Source organism: Theropithecus gelada, chromosome 16 (assembly GCF_003255815.1).
Source record: "Theropithecus gelada isolate Dixy chromosome 16, Tgel_1.0, whole genome shotgun sequence".
In the NCBI taxonomy this organism is placed as follows: domain Eukaryota; kingdom Metazoa; phylum Chordata; class Mammalia; order Primates; family Cercopithecidae; genus Theropithecus; species Theropithecus gelada.
Window position 1 is genome coordinate 30850702 of NC_037684.1, and position 22696 is coordinate 30873397.

Here is a 22696-nt window from a genome sequence, read left to right on the forward strand (position 1 = left end):
GAGCTCGAGACCAGCCTGGTCCAACATGGTGAAACCCCGCCTCTACTAAAATACAAAAATCAGCTGGGTGTGGTGATGGGCACCTATAATCCCAGCTACTCAGGAGGCTGAGGCAGGAGAGTAACTTGAACCTGGAAGGCAGTGAGCCAAAATCATGCCACTGCACTCCAGCCTGGGCAACAGAGCAAGACTACGTCTCAAAAAAAGAAACATAAATGAATTTTGTGTTTAGACTTGGGTCCCATTCCCAAGATATCTTAGTATCTATATGCAAATATCCCAAAATCTGAAAAAAAATCTAAAATCTAAAACACTTCTGGTGATATCCAAGCTATAAACATCTATGTCATGGTGATTCTTTTCCTATCCTAGTGCACACATCCTCCTCTGACCTGCCCATATCCCTTCTCAACAGACTGTCAAAACCTAATTTTCATCTACAAGCCCCCCAAAACTAAACCTGAACTAGACAAGATATTGAACAATACACTGGCTCTTCAATGATATCTAGGTCTAAAAAATAAATTGAATGCCAATATCAAAGCAAACCGTCCATTTTGTTAAGAGATATAAGAACTCTGTATTTCAGTGAAAATGGAGCTTCACAGAGTACCTTAGATTTGTCTGTCAGAGACTCCAGATATGAATGGTTTCCGTAAGGAACAAGTCGATACCTAAAACAGAGATACAAACAGAGATGGATATAGGACTCCTCCTAAAGTGATTATTGGGAAGTTATAACCCAATGATTTCACTCTTCATTCTAGCCAAGGGCTTCTTTTATTATGCTCAACTGCCTCTCCCACCTCCCCACTGGATCCACGTTTAAAATATTTTGTTTAATAAACAAACTACATTTATTATATAATTGCCAGGGGGCCTTCCATGAACAAATGTTACGTTGTAGTTTAAATTTAAGAAACACAAACTGAAAATATCCTGAGGAACGCTAAGGCTCTGGGGACTGTAGGCTGGGAACTACGCTATGGTCATGCACCCAGTGACTGTGATCAGTGGAGAGAGCCCTGTGATGAGGGGAAAACAAGGCACTGACGGCTTTCCAGCCACAGAAAACTCCCAGTCTGTGGGCAGCAAGGGCTCCTGACATGGTGGAGAGCAGTACCAGGTTAGAGATACAAATTATATCAAAGACACACCACTCCCCAAGAAAGGGCTACACTTCCTACCTCTGAAATTTCAGACCCATCTTATTGGCCAGAGCATGGAGCAGCAACACAGTCTGGCCCCAAGCAGCATTAATCTCATTCCATTCTACGGGAACACTGGGCAGGCGACCCAGCCTGAAGTTATTGATTGTGCCAAACTGTCCACTGTGCCTACAGAGGAAGGCAGAAAGGTTGGGGGAAATACAGGGATTACTTAAAACTTTTGAGATTTCCCACTCTCACCCCAAACCTAGCTTCAATCTATCTTCAAGTCCATATATGCAAGCTGTACTTGGCACTTTAAGTACATGTCCAAAACTTGAGTCATCAACTTTTTCCCTGTTGCTCAGATGCCAAAGCAGAACCCTGGGTGGTACCTCTGAACGCTCCCTCAGCTCCTTCCCCACAAAACTGCCGACCCCTCCTGATTCTACCTGCTAAATCTCTTAGGTCTGTCCACTTTTCTCCAAATTCAATGCTACTACTCTTTCCCTTTAGATTCCTACTGACAAGTATCCTTTCCAACGATTCCACCCCTTTACCCCAAGTCATTCCCCATGGTGCAGGTAAAGCCATCGTTCACAAATACGAGTGTAATTATGTCACTTCCCTAGCCAAAATGCTTCAGTGTCTTCTCTGCCTTTTGGATCAAGTCCAAACCTCTTAATGAGGCCTACGAGATCCTTCAGGAACTGGTAACTCTCCAGTTTCATATCCGGTCACTCTCCCCTTTACACTCAATCTTCAGTCACAATAAGCTCCTTTCTGTTCTCTGAATTCACCACTCCCTCTTTCCCATTGCTTTGCACATGATGTTCTCTCTGCTAGGAACAACGCCCTCTCTGTAGACTTCTACTTTACCTCTCAGTTTAAACGTAAGTCTCCTATGGGGAAACTCTCCATGTGGCCTCCCCAAACTGAATCAAGTGCCCTTATGTGTTCCCCACAGCACTCTGGGTTTACCATCATCACACTGCATTACAACTGCTTGTTATTTATCCATCCCTTCCACCAGATGATATGCAACTAGAAGGTTGACTGCACACTGTTTTGCTGTTGCCTTCTTAGCACTCAGCACAGTGCCTATTGCAGAGTAGATGCTCAACAGTTATTAAATTGATGAAACATCAAACACCCTGGGGATAAGAAATCAGCACCAGGCAGCTTACCAGGTTTTTAAGTGGCTGAAGAGCTCAGGCCTTTTCCTTTCTTTAGAAGGGTGGATGTCACCAAGCTCTAGCATTCCAATCCCTACTGTGCCTATCCCATCACTACGAATGAAAGAAACCTAGCTGAGTGAAGATCAACTACAGTCCCTCTTTTGTGGGAAGTGGGCACCCAGGCTTAGTGGTCAACAGCTAAGGTCCAGGTATGTGTGGTGCTCCTCATCCCCCAGCTCTCATTACCAGATGTGGAAGGTTGCATTAAAGACATTGGTTTTCTTCAGCTTATCCAGCTGAATCTGTGCATAACGCATCTGGTTTTCCACACTCTTCAGCTCATCATCCAGCTCCAGCTGTTGCCGTTTAAATTCGCTGTATTCTCTCTGATACCTGTGAGCAGCCAAGGGGGACATTGAAGGCTGTTAGTTTGGGGGCTAGTTTCTCTCTCACCACACTATGAACGATTCTTTAGTGATCATAGTTACTTCTAGCTCTAGCATCTTTTATATTTGGCATAGATCCCATTCTGAGGAACATGTATGTCCTAGCTGTTTTGCCTAGAAGGAACAGAAATATTCCTTCTGCCCATATGCAAAAAGGTGGAGGAAAAAAGAATTCTCCCAAACCAGGGCAAAAAATCTCTTTATTTCTGATCTTTTTCAGAAGTGAGGTGAATGGGTTAGGAGTGGCTTCTTGGGGCCGGGTACGGTGGCTCACACCTATAATCCCAGCCCTGTGGGAGGCCAAGATGGGTGGATCACTTGAGGTCGGGAGTTCGAGAGCAGCCTGGCCAACGTGGTGAAACCCCGTTTGTACTAAAAATACAAAAATTAGCCAGTCATGGTGGCGCATGCCTGTAGTCCCAGCTACCTGGGAGGCTGAGGTGGGAGAATTGCTTCAACCCAGGAGGCGGAGGTTGCAGACAGCTGAGATCACACCACTGCACTCCAGCCTAGGCAACAGAGTGAGACTCTGTCAAAAAAAAAAAAAAGTGGCTTTTTCCCGCTGGGCATGGTGGCTCATGCCTGTAATCCCAGCACTTTGGGAGGCTGAGGCAGGTGGATCACTTGAGCTCAAGAGTTCAAGACCAGCCTGGCAACATGGGGAAACCCCATCTCTATAAAAAATTAAAAAATTAGCCAGGTATGGTGTTGCACGCCTGTAGTTCCAGCTACTTGGGAGGCTGAGGTGGGAGGATTGCTTGAGTGTAGGAAGTCGAGGCTGCAGTGAGTCATGACTGCACCACAGCACTCCAGCCTGGATGACAGAGTAAGGCTCTGTTTCTAAAAACAAAACAAAACAAAACAAACAAAATAGTGGCTTCTTCCGTGAACTGGCCATAATTTGCTTTCTAAAGTTTCACTTCTATACACTTACTGTCCTTTAAATAGTTACTACACCCCACTTCCAGTGAAACTTGTTATACTGTGTGAAAAAACTGGACTTTTCTCTGTCCTTCATTTTCACAACTTTAGTTAGTATGGACACTGTGTCTCCTCCACTAGACAGAAGGTTCTCTCAGGTCAAGGACATCCATAATGTTTTTATTTTTTGAGACAGGGTCTCAACTCTGTTGCCCAAGCTGGAGTGCAGTGGTGTGATCACAGCACACTGTAACCTCGAACTCCTGGGCTCAAGTTATTCTTCACTCCAGCCTCCTGAGTAGTTGCTAGGAGTACAGGTTTACCACAGCAGCCTAGTTTTTTAAAAAATTTTTATTTCTGTAGACATGGGGTCTCACTATGTTGCCCCAGACGGTCTTAAATCCTGGCCTTAAGTGATCCTCCTGCCTTGGCTTCCCAAAGTGCTGGAATTACAGATGTGAGCCACCACACCTGGCCTCCGTGAAATTTTTAAGCTTGGAGAGAAAAACATAGACTAATTAGCTCATCTTTTCAGACAAGGATGGCTAGAAAGTGGCTGATTCATCCAAATAAGCCCATTCCCTACAGGACAGAGCCAAGACTGGAGCTCTGGTTTCTGCACTCTCTATTTAACCAACGTCCTTTTTTCATTAATCATGCCTACTCTTCATAGGTAACTCTCCCAGCAAACCTCTAGAAACAGGGCATGGAAGCAATATGCAGGATCTGGGGCAGGCATGCTGATGACTGACAGCTGACTAGAGTTTACAGCCTAATTAGACACATTCAGCTGGAAGTCATTTCCTCTCCTGGAGCCTCGAGTGTGAGAAGATAGAACAGGGTGAGCACTCACTGAGCTTCCTCCTGATCCAGTCTCTCAGCCTCAGCCTGGACCTTCTCGAGATTTTCTGCCACTATCTTGCGGTTCTTTTCCACGTCTTCCAGCTCCTGGATCAGCCTCTCCTCCTCTAGTGCTAGCTCCTTTAGCTCCATCTGTAGCTGTTCACTGTCATCCTCATTCATTTGCTCTAAGATCTCCAAACAGCGTCTGCCAAAGACACAGGAAGACTATACTTACTAGAGCTCCATTTGCCTGAGTGGAGTAGGGCTCTTGGGTAAGCACCAAGTAGTCCCAGAGCAGTAACAGCTCTGAGCCCTGGCTCTGGAGACACTCACTTGTAGTTCTGACACTCATTTTCAGTGACGTTGAGCTGAGTGTCCAGCTGGTCTAAAAGAGTATCTGTGCATTCCTCACAGAGTGGGTGATCCACATCTGTCTGGCCCGACATGATGTCAAAAAGGTCTCCAGTGACCTGGAAGTGTGGGAGAGTCAGGGTAGAGCCTCCCCCATGCTTCCTGCTCAATTACCCACTCTCCCAGCCAGACCTACTGCTTGCCACTGGAATGGGGCCGACTTGCCTTCAGTCTTCGGCTGAGGTTCTCCATGGTGCCGCCATCAGATGCCTCCCCAATCAGAGTGAAGCTGTTGGCACTTTCTGTGGACATCATCCTGCAGACAGCCCCCCGCCCACGGGCCACATGAGGGAACAGAGAGGCTTCCTCCACCTACTGCAATGCCAGTGGCAGAGACTCTCAAGCACCAGCTGAGGGGCCTCAGGGCACATACCCACTCCTAGCCCAACTGACCTCCCAAGGGTACCTCTCTCCCAAAGGAAGGCCATGCTGGTCTTCCACAGAGACACTCAGCACGAAGGTTGGCCTTGATGGACTAAGGAGGGAAAGGGAGCATAAAAAATTGATATGTCTACAGTGGAAAAGAACGGAGAACCAGGAAAGGCCATTTAAAAAAACATTACACCCCTTGCCAGCAACCTCTTTACCTGCAGCAATGAGAACTAAGGACCCAAACATCTAATGACATTTGCTATTCTGAAACTTCTCAAGAGCCCATCTCTTGGTGATTAGTCAATCACTCCCTCAATTTTTTTCAATACTTCATCATTAAAGCTACTACCCTTTCCCACTGTGTGAATGGCTACAGGAAAAAATCCATACTGGAAGGTGACGGGCCAGGTATAGGGGAATACATCTTTGCTGAAAGGGCCAAAAGGCTAGGTGATGATGCATCTCCATTACCTGGCTCCAGGTCTCAATTCCTGGATTTAATTAAAATTCTACTAGTCTTTGGCAAGGAATGGGGGCTGAGAAGTAGTAGGCACCTGGCTGGGGGGATGAATCTGCGGGAGACACCATCCTGGCGAGGAGTTTCGATAAATGGCTCCTGGGAAAGAAATAAGAGGGCATTAGAATTCTGGCAGCTTAGAGGTAGAATTCATCTCCCAAACACCCTCAGAACTATATGGCTTTAGTCTTGATTGATAACCACAAGACTTGATAAACCACAGAGACTTAAAAAATGGGTATTATCAAAGCAGTGGAGGTATTAATGACCTCCACTAAACCTGACATCAGCACTCTCCCAGTGACTGGCAGCAGCGGGTAAATAAATACTCCAGCTCCCTTGCTACTTGAGAAGAAATCTCAGGTGTGTATTCAACACTATCTCACAGGATGTTGCTCCACAGATGCTCCACAGGATCACTGATATTATCACAACTTAAAATGACATGTTCTCTAACACTGACAATTCTTTCTGTCCAGGGTAATCATACAATTCGCTGTCCTAACCAGGATGCTTTTGAGAATGGAGACGAGCGGATATTAACAACTAGCTAGAACAACAGATGCAAATCAATGCTCTGGAACGACCTGGACGCACAGACCATCCCATCTCCAACCGACAATAATTTGTAATTCTGCTTCAAGTAAAGAGCCCTTTCTAACATTTTAAAATGGCTCACTCAGTAACCCTGTGACCTCAGGTGCAGATCTGTACCTCCAATAGTGCACAACAGCCTGATCATGTAGAATGTCTCCTTACCCAGAGACCCCAAAAGTCTGGGGGCTCTAGAAGCGCCAAGTAGCCTGCAGAAACCAAGCCTGCATTCCTGTGTTTTCATATCATATCTCCCATTTGGAATGTTTACTACGTGAGGAAGATAGGGGAGAGGGCACTTCTATTACCTCTCCTGAGTTAGTCTCTTCCTCCTGGGTCTCTCCTGGTTTCGCCTGGGCTGTGGTAAGTAATGGAGCTAAGGGCAAGGAAAATATTGGGTCAGACACAGTCTTATCAAAGCAGGAGGGCATCTGAAAGTATGGGAAAAGAGTCTGAAATATTCTCATCACCACCCTCACCTCCAATTTTTCTTAAAGTACCATTTACACCAAAAAGAATCTGTGGTCCTCCTCACCCCCATTAAATCAGATGAAGGAAATGTTCACTTTTTTAAGGCATAAGGGTGTCATGATTATTATTATTATTTTGAGATGGAGTCTCGCTCTGTCACCAGGCTGGAGTGCAGTGGCGCGATCTCGGCTCACTGCAATCTCTGCCTCCGGGTTCGAGTGATTCCCCTGTCTCAGTCTCCCGAGTAGCTGGGACTACAGGCGCGCACCACCACACCCAGCTAATTTTTTGTATTTTAGTAGAGACAAGGTTTCACCATGTTAGCCAGGTTTTGATCTCCAGACCTCATGATCCACCCGTCTTGGCTATCCAAAGTGCTGGGATTACAGGCTGAGCCACTGTGCCTGGCCAGTATCATTTATTTTTAAGAATCCTTACCTGTCAAAAATACAGAAATATTTACAGTATTTATGCTTGGGATTTGCTTCAAAACAATTCAGGGTGGAAAGGAATGGATGGGGTTGTGGATAAAGCTTGATGAAATATGTGTTGATAATTGTTGCAACTAGGTGATGGGTACACAGGGGTTCATGATATACTCTGAAATTTTCCATCACAAAAGTAAACATATGTTTCCCCCAGAATAGCAAGGAGGGAACATAAGGAAACTTTCTGGGAAGATGAAACATTGCTAAATTGCAGTGATCCAGATTACATGAGTGTATCCATTTGTCAAAAATGCATAGCTAAGATTCATATATTTCAAGGCATGACAATTTACCTTTCTAAAAAGGTGTGAAAAACATAATAATTGAGCAGGGGATGGGAGGTGAGTGGAGGTGTAGATAACATAAGAATGTGAGAATATGGCTGATTGTTGAAGCTGGGTGATGAATACAAGGAAGGCTATGCTATTCTCTTCACTATATAGGTCTGAAATTTTCCATAATAAAAAGTCAAAAACTGTTATTAAACGAGTTAATTTCGGCCGGGCGCGGTGGCTCACGCCTGTAATCCCAGCACTTTGGGAGGCTGAGGCGGGCAGATCACAAGGTCAAGAGATCGAGACCATCCTGGCCAACACAGTGAAACCCTGTCTCTACTAAAAATACAAAAATTAGCTGGGCGTGGTGGTGTGTGCCTGTAGTCCCAGCTACTCGGGAGGCTGACAGAGGTTGCAGTGAGCTGAGATTGTGCCACTGCACTCCAGCCTGGCAACAGAGCGAGACTCCGTCTAAAAAAAAAAAAAAAAAAAAAAAAAAAGAGCTAATTTCCCCTCAAAAAAAAGAAACCAGGTAATAATAGCAGCTAACATTCATTGAATGCTATTTGCCCAGCATATTCCTAAGTGTTTCTGTGGTTTGTCATATTTGAACTTTATAAATTCGTTATGAGGCAGTTCAACATTTTACAGACAAATCAGAAACCAAGGCTTGGAGAAAAGAAGTAACGTGCAAAAAGTCGTTCAGCTAGTAAATGACAGCCAGGATTTAAACCCAAGCAGGCTGACTCCAGGCCCATAAGTTTATCTAAGCTGCCTATTCAGTCTTCTCTTTTACTGTCTGACTTAATCTGAATTCTTCCGACTTTGCGGGGTTTTGGGGTTTTTTATTTTTTTAATTATAGAGACAGGGTCTTACTGTGTTGCTCAGGCTAGTCTCGAATTCCTGCTCAAGTGATCCACCTGCCTCAGCCTCCCATAGTGCTGGGAGTACAAGTGTGAACCACCACTCCTGGCCTTTTTTATTTATTTATTTATTTATTGACACAGGGTCTTGCTCTGTTGCCCAAGCTGCAGTGCAGTGGCATGATCATAGCTCACTGCAACTTTGACCTCCTGGGCTCAAGTGATCCTCCTGCCTCAGCCTCTACCACTCATCACACTCAGCTTTTTTTTTTTTTTTTTTTTTAGTAGAGACAAGATCTCTGCTAGGTTGCTCAGGTTGGTCTTAGAACTCCTGAGCTCAAGCGATCCTCCCACCTCAGCCTCCCAAAGCACTGAAATTACAGGCATGAGCCATCATGTCCAGCAAATTCTTCAGACTTTAAGACTCTACTCCATTTACCAGCTGTTGGACCTCAGGTGAGTCACTTAATCTCACTGTGCCTCAATTCTTCATCTGAAAAATGATGTAATGATGGTGTACCCCATAGAGGTTGTTACAGGGACTAAATGAAGTAACATGTGTAATGCACTTGGTAATACTATATAGTAAGTCCTCAACAAACATTATTTATTATTATATATACATATTCCTTTTCTCTGAAACAGCAGGAGCAGAAAATAAGGACCCTTCTTTTGCTACGGAAAGCTCTTTTTGTGAGACGGAGCCTCGCTCTGTTGCCCAGGCTGGAGTGCCGTGGTGCGATCTCAGCTCACTGCAACCTCCACTTCCCGGGTCCAAGCGATTCTCCTGCCTCAACATCCCGAGTAGCTGGGACTACAGGCGCGTGCCACCACGCCCGGCTAATTTTTGTATTTTTAGGAGAGACGGGGTTTCGCCATGTTAGCCAGGCCGGTCTCGAACTCCTGACCTCAGGTGATCTGCCCACCTCGGTCTCCCAAAATGCTGGGATTACAGGCGTGAGCCATCGCTCCCGGTCGGTCAGAAAGCTCTCAGAAGCCCACAGTGTCAGAATGCTTTATGTTCCCGAGGAGAAAACAGGGAGCCAGAGAGATGAAGTGACTTTCCTAGGTTCACACGATGAGTTTGTGGCAGACTACACAGCCACCGTAAGAATTATATCACCAAAGCTGCCCACCTTCCACATTCTTGACCACCCTCTTTCCAAGGGTCTCGCTGACCTGTGAGTTCCTGGATGGTGACACGGTCCAGGATTTTGAAACTCGTGTCCAGTTTCAGGGGCTGGCTGCAGCGCTGGCACACGAAGCTCACCTGCATGGTGCTGTTGTTGGACGTCTTAGACCCTTCCATCCCTGCGGCGGTGGAAAAGAGGCAACATTATGGAGAAGCGACGCCCTTGAACCTCCGGCCCGGGGTTACTACATGCCTTGGTGACGACGGTAAAAGGAGGGAACTCCCAGTCTGCGCCGTTCCCTCTAGGAATGGTATGATACGGGGCGGACCTGCTTCCGGGGCAGCCTGAGCAAGGGTAGTTTAGAACCCAGGGTCAGGGAAGGGACTCCAATAAGAGCCGTGAGGGTTCTAAAACTCCCTTCTAAGGTCCCACCTCAGCCCCGATGCTCTTCACCTCGGGAGCCCGGAGCCCGTCACCCAAGTCCGGTCTACCGCGGGGGCACTGTGGCCTCGGGTCGGTCCCAGAGCGAGGCCTCCAGAACTGCCATCGCTCTGTCTTCAGCGACTTCCCGGTCCGCCGGCGGAAAACTTCCGCCCGAGACCGGACGTGACGCCACGACGGCAGCAGGAGCTCCTGGTCCACAGGCTCACGGGCCTGGCAGCGACCCCCAGAGGCCAGGCTGGGAAAAGCAGCGGGCTTCAGCGGACGACCAAGGTTACCACGGGAAGCGTAGGCGCCGATTACGCAGAGAATGGGGAGGCTCTGCTATTCTCTAAATTAAGGGAGAGGCGGGCGCGGTGGCTCACGCCTGTAATCCCAGCTCTTTGGGAGGCCGAGGAGGGCGGATCACGTGAGGTCAGGAGTTCGAGACCAACCTGGCCAACACAGTGAAACCCCATCTCTACTAAAAATACAAAAATTCCCCGGGCGTGGTGGTGCGCGCCTATAATCCCAGCTACTCGGGAGGCTGAGGCAGGAGAATCGTTTGCACCTTGGAGGTAGAGGTTGCAGTGAGCCGAGATTGGGCCACTGCACTACAGCCTGGGCCACAGGGCAAGGCTCCATCTCAAAACAACAACAACAACAAAAGGCTGGGCATGGTGGCTCACGCCTGTAATTCCAGCACTTTGGGAGGCCAAGGTGGGTGGATCACAAGGTCAGGAATTCGAGACCAGCCTGGCCAATATGGTGAAATCCCGTCTCTACTAAAAATACAAAAATTAGCCGAGCATGGTGGCGTGCTCCTGTAATCCCAGCTACTCAGGAAGCTGAGGTAGGAGAATCGCTTGACCCCTGGAGGTGGAGGTTGTAGTGAGTCAAGATCACGCCACTGCACTCCAGCCTGGGTGACAGAAGGAGACTCCATCTCAAAAAAACCACACACACGCAAAATAAAATAAAATAAAATAAAATCACAAAAAAAGAAAGTGTTATTCAAATAAAGACTTGAAGAAGGTGAGGAACAAATTCTTGCCTACATCTAAAGGAAGAGTATTCTAGGCCAAGGGAACAGCAAGAGCACAGAGGGTGCCTGTTCAGGGATTAGCAGAGACTGGTGTGGCTAGAAGATGGGCAAGGAAAAGAGATACAGAAAATGGGGTGAGGGAGGTAAGGGGATGAGGGAGGTAAGGGTGTTGAGCTGTCTACCACCTAGGCTTTTACAGGGAATATAAAGCTCTGGCTCTCACTTTGAATGAGATGAGATGGCTGGGTCTTGAGCAGAGGGACTTACTTCATTTTTAAAAACAACTTTATGGGGTATAATTTACATACCGTAAGACTCACACTTTTTAAATGTACAGTTCAATGATTTTTAGTACATTTACAGAGTTGCACAACTATCACCATTATCCAATTTTAGAACATTTCCTGTCTCCCCTTGCAACCCCGCCACTGTGGCCTCCCAAAGTGCTGAGATTACAGGTGTGAGCCAATGTGCCTGGCCAAAAGTTTTTCATTTCTTTTTTTTTTTTTTTTTTTTTTTGAGACGGAGTCTCGCTCTGTCGCCCAGGCTGGAGTGCAGTGGCCGGATCTCGGCTCACTGCAAGCTCCGCCTCCCGGGTTCACGCCATTCTCCTGCCTCAGCCTCCCAAGTAGCTGGGACTACAGGCGCCCGCCACCTCGCCCGGCTAGTTTTTTGTATTTTTTAGTAGAGATGGGGTTTCACCGTGTTAGCCAGGATGGTCTCGATCTCCTGACCTCGTGATCCGCCCGTCTCGGCCTCCCAAAGTGCTGGGATTACAGGCTTGAGCCACCACGCCCGGCCAGTTTTTCATTTCAATAAAGTCCAGGGCTTATGCTTTTGGTATAAGAGAAACCACTGCTTAACCCAAAATTGTATGTAGTATTGTCTATTTTATTTTTATTTTGAGACAGTGTCTTACTCTGTTACCCAGGCTGGAGTGAAGCGGAATGAACAAACATGGCTCACTGCAGATTTGACTTCCTGGCTCAAGCAATCCTCTTGCTTCAACCTCTGGTGTAGCAGGGACCACAGGTGATCGCTACCACGCCCAGCTAATTTTTAAATTTTTTGTAGAGATGGGGTCTCACACTGCACTCTGGCCTGGGCGACAGAGTGAGACTCCATCTCAAAAAAAAAAAAAAAAAAAAGGAGATAGGATCTCACTTTGTTGCCCAGGTTTCTGCTTTTTAAATTTAACATTTTTCTATATTGCTACACAGTTATTGTAGTTATCATGGCTACATTACACTACACTAAATGTACTACCTTAGTGTATTTTTTTTTTTTACTGCTGGAAATTCTGTTTCCCCTTTGGGTGATTACAATAATGCTGCAATGAAGAGCTGACTACTTACTTATGATAGAGACTCATAACTGGGATTACAGAATTAAGACTCTGTCGGCTATTTAATGTCTCTTCCTTAACATTGGGAATCATTTTCCAAAGTGCTTGTACATAATTATATTCTGCCTCCAATAATGTATGAGGAAGCCTGTTTTCATATTGCCTTGGCCAGTATTGGGTATCATATATTTGGGGAACAAAAGCAAAAAATGGCACTTCCTTGTTATTTTAATTAGCATCATTCATTGGTGATAAGGCTGAACTTTTTGCTATGTATTTGCTTATTGTAGTTACCTTTTTTTTTTTTTTTTTTGAGATGGAGTCTCGCCCTGTCGCCCAGGCTGGAGTGCAGTGGTGCAATCTCGGCTCACTGCAACCTCTGCCTCCCGGGTTCACGCCATTCTCCTGCCTCAGCCTCCCGAGTAGCTGGATTACAGGCACCCGCCACTACGCCCGGCTAATTTTTTGTATTTTTAGTGGAGATAGTTTCACCGTGTTAGCCAGGATGGTCTCGGTCTCCTGACCTCATGATCTGCCCGCCTCGGCCTCCCAAAGTGCTGGGATTACAGGCGTGAGCCACCATGCCTTTTTTTTTTTTTTTTTTAAAGAGACACCGTCTCACTCTGTCACCCAGGCTGGAGTGCAGTGGTGCAATCTCAGCTCACTGGAACCTCTGCTTCCCAGGCTCAAGCAGTAGTTACTTTTTTATGAATTATGTTTGCATTCTTTCATTATTTAGGTATTGAATTCTTAGTATTTTTCTCAGTATTTGTAGCAATTTTTCATGAAATGCTTTAACGTATTTTCCCGATGTTCAGAAAGTTATAAATTTTCAAGTCAAATCTGCTTATTTTTCTTGATGACTTATATTGCTTAGAAAGTTATTCCCACTTCCAGAAGTGTCTTTCTTTTCTTTTAAATGTATGTGGTCTTCTTATAGTTGGTATTGGATGTGATATGTGGAACTAGATTGATTTTTCTCCTGGTTTTGTGACTAGGGATAGTGTTTACAATCCTTCTTCTTCTTGGCTCTTTCAGCATGAAAGCCCCTTTAGGAGAGGTGACTGGAATCATCCCCAAAGAATTCTCCCCTAGTCCTGGTATGGCTGCTTCATTGTCCTGCGTTTCTTCCTGCTTGGCTGTCCCTAACACCATCTCAGAAAAGCATAGAGAAGTAACGGGCTTCTAGAGAGGTAGGGCGTATAGTGTCACAACTGAAGATTTGGAAGTTGAGACCACCTGGTTCTTTACCATCCACTAGCCATGTGACCTTGTGCAATTCATTCAACTGTTCTGTGCTTTGTTTTCTTATTTACAAAATGAGAATAATAGTATACAATAGTAAATATCATAAAGGGTAGTGTGATAAATGAGCTGATACAAGTGGAACACAGGGCAATGACTGTTACATAGTGAATGCTCTGTGTGCCCTCCCACTTGGGAAGTATATGTAGTCAGTGTATGTAGTGCTTGAGGGATTAGTGAATAATCCACAACATATCCTCAGTCATCGATTCAACAGATGTTTATTGAGGATCTATTATGTGCCAGTCCCTATTCTAGGTCTGAGAGGATATACTGGTGAACTGCTCTGATAGTTTATATTCTAGAGGGGAGAATTTGACAATAAACATGTAACCAAGTTAATAAGATAATTTCAAATAATGGCACACGCTATGGGTTGAGTGGTGGCCCCAGAAGATGTTGAAGTCCTAACATCTGGGACTAACACATGGGAATGTGACCTTTTTTGGAAATAGGATCGTTGCAGATGAGGTCATTAATGTTAGCCCTAGACCAATATGACTGCGTCCTTATAAATAGGGGCAATCTGGACACAGAGACAGACACGTACTGTGTCTGAAGGAAGATGATGTAAAGAGACACAGGGTGACCTCTAAGCCAAGGAAGACCTGAGGCTGCCAGAAGCCAGGAAAGAGGTCTGGAACGGATTATTCTCTGGCTCCCTTAGAAGGAACATGGTCCCGCTGATACCTTAATGTTGGACTTGTAGCATCCAGAACTCTGAGACAATGTATTTTTCTGGTTCTAAGCCATCCACTTTGTGGTACTTTGCTACAGCAGCCCTGGAAAGCTAATACAGTAGGTGAAAGGGTGATGTGATAGAGAGTAAGTGGGGGCAGGGTGGGAGGAGCTACTTCAACTGGGGGATTCAGGAAGGCCTGTGTTATCTGGAAACCACTGAGGGTGATAAGTAGGGAAGAGACATGACTGGGTGACTTAAAAAGAAACTATTTACTGGGGGATAGAATATATAGGGGAAAGGACATAAATCATATGTGTATTTTCAATGAATTTTTACAAAATGAACACGTCAATGTAACTAACACCCAACTCCCTCTCCCATGCCTCCTTCTAGTTGATGCCCACCCTAAGGGCAAACAATATCATCAATTCTGACACCCTATATTGAGTTTTGACTGTTTTTTGAATTTCATGTAAATGGAATCATACATGACATACTCTTTTGTTTCTGTTTTCTTTTGCTTATCATGAGATTCACCCACCTTGTGTAGTTTTAGTTCATACATTCTCAATACTTTGTAGTATTCCATTGTGTGACTATATTAAAATACAGATATCTCTCTTGCTGTTAAGAGGCATCCGGGTAGTTTCCAGTTGGGTCTATTGTGAATAGCGTCGCTATGAACATTCTTGTTCATGTCTTTTGGTGAATATATTTATGCATTTCTCTTGGGTGGGTCCTTAGAATTGAGGTTTCTGGGATCTCTCTCTCTCTCTCTCCCTGTCTTCCCTAGGTATAGCTATTCAGCTTGAGTAGATGCTACCATGTCTGTGGTTGATATATTTAAAAATTATTTTGAGCTGGCCTAGTGTGCACCTGTAATCCCAGCTCCTCAGGAGGCTGAGGCGGGAGGATCCCTTGAGCCCAAGAGTTCGAGACCACCTTGGGCAACATAGCAAGATCCTGTCTCAGTCAATCAATCAATCAATGATAAATTTTGGTGCTGAGTGAAGAATAGAATGTGACAGTTGCTAGGGGGTGGCAAGAGTGGAAATGGAGAGACCAGATAGGAGCCTATTGTAATAGTCCTAGCAAAGGATGACGGTGGCTTTGGCCAGGCTAACAAGAGATGGAGGAAAGCACACTCATACAGGATGCATTATACAGGGAAAGCTGACAGGACCTGCTGATGGATTGAATGTGGAAACATGAGGGAAAGAGAGGAATCAAGATTGACTGTTAGGTTTTTGGTTTGAACAACTGGGTGAACAGTTATGTCAATTACTGAGATGGAGAAGAATAGGAAAATAACAGGTGTGTGGGAGAATCAAGAATTCTGGTTTGGCCATGTTAAGTTTGATATGCTCATTAGGTTTCCAAGTAGAAACATCAAATAGATGGTTGGAACTCAGTGAAGATGTCAGATGGGAGATACGAACCTGGGGCCCTCAAATCAGCATACAGATTATTTTTTTTGTTTTTTTGAGACAGAGTTTCGCTCTTGTTGCCCAGGCTGGAGTGCATGGCGCGATCTTCGCTTACCACAACCTCCACCTTCCAGGTTCAAGTGATTCTCCTGCCTCAGCCTCCCGAGTAGCTGGGATTACAAGGCATGTGCCATCGTGCCGGCTAATTTTGTATTTTTAGTAGAAACGGAGTTTCTCCATGTTCAGGCTAGTCTCGAACTCCTGACCTCAGGTGATCTGCCTGCCTTGGCCTCCCAAAGTGCTGGGATTACAGGCATTAGCCACTGTGCCCGGCCGCATACAGATGATACTTAAAGCTATGAACATGCATTGATCCTCTTAGGGAGAAAGTGTAAGTAGAGAATAAACGACATAAGTCTCCTGAAGCATGCCACCATTAAGAAGTGGAGCAGAGGAGGAAGGGCCAGCAAAGGAAATGGGGAATCACTGTTGAGGCTGGAGAAAGATCAGAACAGGTTGCTGTGTGTATTTTAAGAAGGGGAGTGGCTAAGATGTTGAGTACTACTGAGAGGTTCAAATAAGATGAGAGGTGACCACTGGTACTGTCAACATGGAAGTCACTGGTAACCTAACAAAAATTGTATCATTGAGAAAGTGGGGTTGAGAAGTCTGATTAGAGTGGACTGGAGTAAAGGGGGCATGAGGAAGTAGAGTAAGAGACAATAAATAATTCAAGAAGTCTTGCCAGGAAAGAGAGCACAGAAAGGGAGTAATAGCTACAGAGGAACCTGGATTCGGCGGGGGGAGTTTTCTCAAGATAGGGGATATTGGTCATGTCTGGAAATGACCCAGCAGAGTAGAAATGTGATGTAGGAAAATGAGGGGCTAATCATGGGCACAGACATTGAGAAAGTGAAAGGGGATGGAATCCAAGGAACAAAAGGAAGAGATGGGAACAGGTATGTTTCCTTCAATGAAAGAGGAAAGGCAGAAAGTATTTTGCAGATTGGCAGATTTGGTGGTGAGATGATGAGGAAGTTCTCATTTGCTTCTGTTTTCTCAATAAAGAATGAGCCCAGACCTAAGTTGGAGGTGGGAGAGAAGGAATACTGGAGGTTCAGGGAGATGAGAAAGTATGACAGTCATTGGGAGGGGGAGAGCAAACTCGTCAGGAGCATGTAGTAGGAGCTCAGGCAGTGTTGTGCACTCATATGAGATTTCGGGACATGAATTTAAAATTAGACCAGTCATCAGTGATCACATGTGACTTGTAAGCACCCAGAAATGAATAGTTATTGTTAAATGTAGTGGTACCCTCCAGTTGTTCACTGAATAAACAAATGAATGAATAGAGTATTATATAAAACACTCGGATGGGGAGGAGGAAGGGAAATAAAGAGGATGTGTATCTGTCTTATAACCTACTTGAAGGAGACAAAACATAATTATTTGAGAACAAAGCATATTTTAACAGACACAAACACATTAAGTTTTCCAGTTGATGTTATAAATTCTGAAAGAAATACAGAATAGTGGCATACTTAAAATAGGATGGAGTTAATGTGGGAAATAATTCCTGAAGTTTCAAATCGGATCTCAACAGTTCCTGGGGAAATGTGTTAACAGAAAACAGAGGTAAAAGGGGGAAAACTGTTAGATGTTTATGAGCAAGATGGATAGTATGAGCTATGTTATATGTGGCCTTCTATAAGCTGAAAAGGACTTTGAGCTTGAAAGCAGGAATGAAAATAATTACTGTAATTTAAGGACTAACCTCTTCATGCTAAGCGTTAACAGATCAGTTACTTATCTGACAGTGGCTACTATTTATTTTGTATCTAAGCACTGTGCTAATTGTTTTACATATATTATTTCTAATATTCACAACACTACAATATTACATACTATTATTTATTACTAATTATTAAAATTCCATTTTACAGATGAGGGAATTGACTCAGCATTTCAATAATTTGCCCAAGATTCCAGTTAGTAAGGAGCTGAGGTGGGATTTGAGGCACAGGTCTGATTCCAAAGGCCATAGTCAGTCTTTTGTGCTTTACTCCATTTAATTGTGTATTCCCCTCATTCTCCTAGCACTTAGTAGAGAGGCCAGTCTAGGATAAATGTTCAACAGCAAGGGCGACCCCAAAATATAAATCTGATGACCTCTTTTTGCACTTAATCTAGATTGTTTACTAACAACCCTCCTCACCCCCAGCTCACCAGTCTTTGTCTTCAAGACAGTCTCCTTCCTTCCCTGGAGCATTTGCTGCACTTACACCTCTCAAGGCTCTTCTCACTCTTTCCATGCTAACTCCTTTATGTCCTTTAGATTGCAGCTTGTCACTTGTTCAGAGGCCTTCCTTAGCCATTCGATCTAAAATAGATCTCTGGTATTTTCTATGTCATCCACTTGTTTCCTAATATTTATCAAATTTTGCAGTTACTTTGTCAGTTTACTTTCTGGTGTTTTTCCAGTATTATGCCCCATGGGACCAGCAACCTTGAATCTTGTTTGCCTTTGATTTCCCAGAGCTGTGCTGTTCAATACAGAAGCCAGCAGCCACATGTGGCTACTGAGCACTGTACTGTAAATGTGTTATTTTCTTATTGAGATGTGCAGTTAAGTGTAAAATATGCACTGGATTTTGAAGACTTGGTATGAGAAAAGAATGCATAAGATCTCGATTTTTTAATGTTGATTACATGTTGAAGGACTTGGATAAACTGGGTTAAATATATGACTAAAATTTTCACTTGTTTCTTTTACTTTTTAATTGTGGCTACTAGAAGATTTCAACCTACATATGTAACTCACATATTTCTAGAATCTGAGACAGTGCCCTGGCCCATTTTATTGAATGAAATATCCAATGTCGAGAGAGAGATCGAATGAATGGGTGTATGAAGAGGTATAGTCTTAAGCTTCCATTAGGCAAATAGATACAGCAATACCATAGAAGTTAGGAGATCTGGGTCCTGGCTCAGGATGTACTGGAAACGCCTTGGACAAATCTTGCCCTACTCTGGGCATCAATTTGCCCATTAGGTAGTTGATCTTTGAGGTCCGGAAGCTTACGACAGTCAGTTGGCAGGGAAATGTACCAGGAAAGCTTGGTACAACCGCACTTGTGTTTTTCGCTCTAGCCTAAACACTTGAGCCTCGGCAAACGGGCAGAGGCAGCGGGAATCAGGGACTACACCCCCGAACCCAGTACCCGGGTCCCCGACTTCCCCGAGCCTACGTCACTGGGGCGCGACGGCGCTGTCCCTGGGACTGCAGCGATTGAGGTCCCTTCGGTGAAGGCGAGTTCCGGGCCAACAGAGAGGGTCGCACCGTTTCCGAGTCTTTCGGAGGCTCAGTTCTCAGCGCACCATTCCCCACAGCTCTCCTTTTTACTTCACCCCTACCCAACACTTTACCCCAGGGAGCATCCAAACCCGAGTCTCATCGCGGCTGCGCAGCGCACGTGCACAGCCTCGCAGGAGTCTCGGCGATTGGCTGTGACGCAGTTTCCGGCGTGAGCGGCGAAAGCCGGGAGGGCGAGCGAGAGAGCTACCAGGCAGCAGGCTGCCGGCGGGCGGGCGGACGGCACGGAGGGAGGGAGCAAGCGAGCAGTGAGTGAGCCAGCGAGGGCGGCCGGGTCCCGAGGTCAGCCGAGATTTCTCAGGTCCCTCCGGCCCCCTCCCTGGAGTCCACAGCGCCTCCGGTGTCCAGCGGATCGGAGACGGCCCGGCCCGGCCATGGCCTCGTTGCTGAAGGTGGATCAGGAAGTGAAGCTCAAGGTAGCGGCACCGGTCCGGCCTTTTTGCCCCTCGCTTTGATCCCCCAGCAGTCTGACTGGCTTCCTACTCCCCATGTCGTCTTTGTCTCCCTGGGGATACCAGCTCTGAGCTTCCGCTCGACTCAGCCCAGCCCCCAACTCCCGGGGTCGGCTTCGCGGGAGAGGAAAATATAGGATGGCTTTCTGTACCGCGTCTGATGATGGAGAGTCCCGGGGACACCTCCGCGGACACGTGTTGGACTCAGGGCTTTAGGCCAGTGACAGCTGGAAATTCCCCAGCCCAACAACGTCCCTGGACACTGCCCCTGCCCTTGGTGGCTGGCCTGCCTGGTATCATAGGCCAGGTCTGGGTGGGGGTTGGCACGTTTGTGAGCTCACATCTTTCCTAACTACCTGTCTTTTGTCTGCTTATCAAATTCAGACAGCTTCAGACACAGGAGGGAGGGAGGGGAGAGGAGAGAGGAGACAGGCAGGTGCTGCCCTCAAAGCCCTGCTTTCTTCTCCTGAGATGGAAAAATGGATCCTCAAAAAAATAAAGTATTTGCAGTCTGGGGGCCTCTCAGCTTCTTATTACAGTTACAAGGTGAGGGAAAGACAGTTGGATTTGGGATTCTCTATCCTGCTCTTACCTCTGTCCCCAGGTACTGAATTGCTCTCTTTGTTAATTTTAGGTTGATTCTTTCAGGGAACGCATCACAAGTGAGGTGAGTGAAATAAATAGAAAAATGAGTGTTGGTTGAGAGTTTCCCAAAGAGGAGATATCTGTAGAGAGAGAAAGAGACCTTCCCACAGATATTAATTCAGCTGTATTTTCCCTCCTCCTTAGGCAGAAGACTTGGTGGCAAATTTTTTCCCAAAGAAGTTGTTAGAACTTGATAGTTTTCTGAAGGTGAGAGACCCTTTTCTTTCCTCAAATTCCCCTATTTTTTTGGCCCTGGTATTACTGTCAACTGGAACAAATTGTGTGTTGATTCTTCTTTTTATTTTTTTAAACTGTAAAAGCGCTTTCATTTCTTGCTCTTCAATCAAATACTTCTTTGTTCAGCTTGAAAAGATTAATGTTTTGGGGTGGGTGTCTTTCAGGAACCAATCTTAAACATCCATGACCTAACTCAGATCCACTCTGACATGAATCTCCCAGTCCCTGACCCCATTCTTCTCACCAATAGCCATGATGGACTGGATGGTGTAAGTGTCCTATATTTATCTTTGTGTTCTTGAGCAGTAGGTCCTCTGTCCTCTGTTTCCTTGTCAGTTTAAGATGTACAGAGGCAACAGTGGGATTTGGATCTGGGAACTAGGACTGTTACAGACATGATGACTCTGGTATAGTTGTTTTATTTCTTATTTATTTATTTATTTTATTTTTTTTGAGACGGAGTCTTGCTCTGTCGCCCAAGCTGGAGTGCAGTGGCGCGATCCTGGCTCACTGAAAGCTCCGCCTCCTGGGTTCACGCCATTCTCCTGCCTCAGCCTCCCGAGTAGCTGGGACTACAGGCGCCCGCCACCGCGCCCGGCTCATTTTTTTTGTATTTTTGGTAGAGACGGGGTTTCACCGTGGTCTTGATCTCCTGACCTTGTGATCCGCCCGCCTCGGCCTCCCAAAGTGCTGGGATTACAGGCGTGAGCCACCGCGCCCGGCCTATTTATTTATTTTTGAGAAAGGGCGTCACTTTTTTTTGCCCAAGCTGGAGTGTAGTGGCGTGAGCACTGCTCACTGCAGCCTGGACCTCCCAAACTTAAGTGACCCTCCCTCCTCAGCCCGCCAAGTAGCTGATACTACAGGAATGTGCCACCATGCCCAGCTGATTTTTGTATTTTTTGTAGAGACAGGGTTTCACCATGTTGCCGAGGCTGGTCTCAAACCACTGAGCTCAAGTAATCCACCCGCCTCAGCCTCCCAAAATGCTGGGATTACAGGCGTGAGTCACTGCACGAGGCCTCCGGTATATTCCTTTTAGACCCTGAGTTTCATTTACAACGTGAAGTGAATGTGCTAATGCTACTCTCAGTGTTAGAGTGAGTTTCAAATAAAAGAGAACTAGCTTTGGCCAGGCGCGGTGGCTCACACCTGTAATCCCAGCACTTTGGGAGACTCAGGTGGTTGGATCACGAGGTCAGGAGATGGAGACCATCCTTGCTAACACGGTGAAACCCCATCTCTACTAAAAATACAAAAAATTAGCTGGGCGTGGTTGTGGGCGCCTGTAGTCCCAGCTACTCGGGAGGCTGAGGCAGGAGAGTGGCATGAACCCAGGAGGCGGAGCTTATAGTGAGCCGAGATAATGACACTGCACTCCAGCCTGGGCAACAGAGCGAGACTGTGTCTCAAAAAAAAAAAAAAAAAAAAAGAGAACTAGCTTCATCAGGTTACCTGGTTTTTCCCATGGCTCTGAAAAAGACTTTACTTAACTTTGTTTCTGTGTCTTGATAAGTGTTATGGGATATGAAGTTCTTGCTGTGTAACTGCAATCGCTGTTTTGCTGTACATCTTTAACAGCTAGTCCTTATCAGTCATGTGTCCGCATGCTACTATAACACTGATGATACTGAATTGTTGTCTGTAGTACCGCCTCATTGACAGAACTTGTACGTCTGGAAGGCAGGAACTACCTTTTTTTTTTTTTTTTTTTTGAGACAGTCTCACTCTGTTTCCTAGGCTGGGGTGCAGTGGCGCGATCTCAGCTTCCTTCAACCTCCCCCTCCCGGTTTCAAGTGATTCTCCCACCTCAGCCTCCATGTAGCTGAGATTACAGGTGCGCGCCACCAAGCCCAGCCAATTTTTTTATTTTTAGTGGAGACAGGGTTTCACCATGTTGTCCAGACTGATCTCGAACTCCTGACGTCAGGTGATCCACCCGCCTCAGCCTCCCAAAGTGCTGGGATTACAGGCATGAGCCACCGTAGTCGGTCGGCAGGAACTATCTTAATCTTTGTATTCCCAGCACCTAGTGTTGATACTGGTCCATAGCAATTGCTGAATGCGTGGTTGTTGACTGAATAATGTGTTCCTTTGTGGAACC

The 22696-nt window shown here is 45.7% G+C and overlaps 2 protein-coding genes across 8 annotated transcripts in view; one reads left to right on the forward strand and one right to left on the reverse strand.

The window, feature by feature from the left end:
• BECN1 (beclin 1) overlaps nucleotides 1–19314 on the reverse strand; it is a 22199-nt gene extending 2885 nt beyond the window's left edge. Inside the window, exons 1-12 of one of the 2 annotated variants that reach the window (XM_025361973.1) lie at nucleotides 19139–19314; nucleotides 11136–11192; nucleotides 10115–10340; nucleotides 9708–9839; nucleotides 6739–6806; nucleotides 5874–5935; nucleotides 5113–5203; nucleotides 4870–5006; nucleotides 4547–4741; nucleotides 2573–2719; nucleotides 1188–1337; nucleotides 614–674 (exon numbers count right to left, since the gene is read on the reverse strand). In XM_025361973.1, the coding sequence (XP_025217758.1) occupies nucleotides 614–674; nucleotides 1188–1337; nucleotides 2573–2719; nucleotides 4547–4741; nucleotides 4870–5006; nucleotides 5113–5203; nucleotides 5874–5935; nucleotides 6739–6806; nucleotides 9708–9837 (1041 nt within the window). In that variant the 5' untranslated portion in view covers nucleotides 9838–9839; nucleotides 10115–10340; nucleotides 11136–11192; nucleotides 19139–19314. Of the gene's footprint in view, nucleotides 1–613; nucleotides 675–1187; nucleotides 1338–2572; nucleotides 2720–4546; nucleotides 4742–4869; nucleotides 5007–5112; nucleotides 5204–5873; nucleotides 5936–6738; nucleotides 6807–9707; nucleotides 9840–10093; nucleotides 10341–11135; nucleotides 11193–19138 lie in introns of those variants that run through there. The other variant, XM_025361974.1, reaches the window with a different exon arrangement.
• The window catches only part of PSME3 (proteasome activator subunit 3), a 19645-nt gene continuing 7335 nt past the window's right edge, over nucleotides 10387–22696 (forward strand). For 3 of the 6 annotated variants that reach the window (XM_025361979.1, XM_025361980.1, XM_025361981.1), the window contains exons 1-4: nucleotides 18795–19674; nucleotides 20345–20377; nucleotides 20500–20562; nucleotides 20757–20861. In XM_025361979.1, coding sequence (XP_025217764.1) covers nucleotides 19633–19674; nucleotides 20345–20377; nucleotides 20500–20562; nucleotides 20757–20861 — 243 coding nt within the window. In that variant the 5' untranslated portion in view covers nucleotides 18795–19632. Of the gene's footprint in view, nucleotides 10818–12057; nucleotides 12159–13509; nucleotides 13665–18794; nucleotides 19675–20094; nucleotides 20257–20344; nucleotides 20378–20499; nucleotides 20563–20756; nucleotides 20862–22696 lie in introns of those variants that run through there. The other 3 variants (XM_025361983.1, XM_025361977.1, XM_025361982.1) reach the window with 3 other exon arrangements.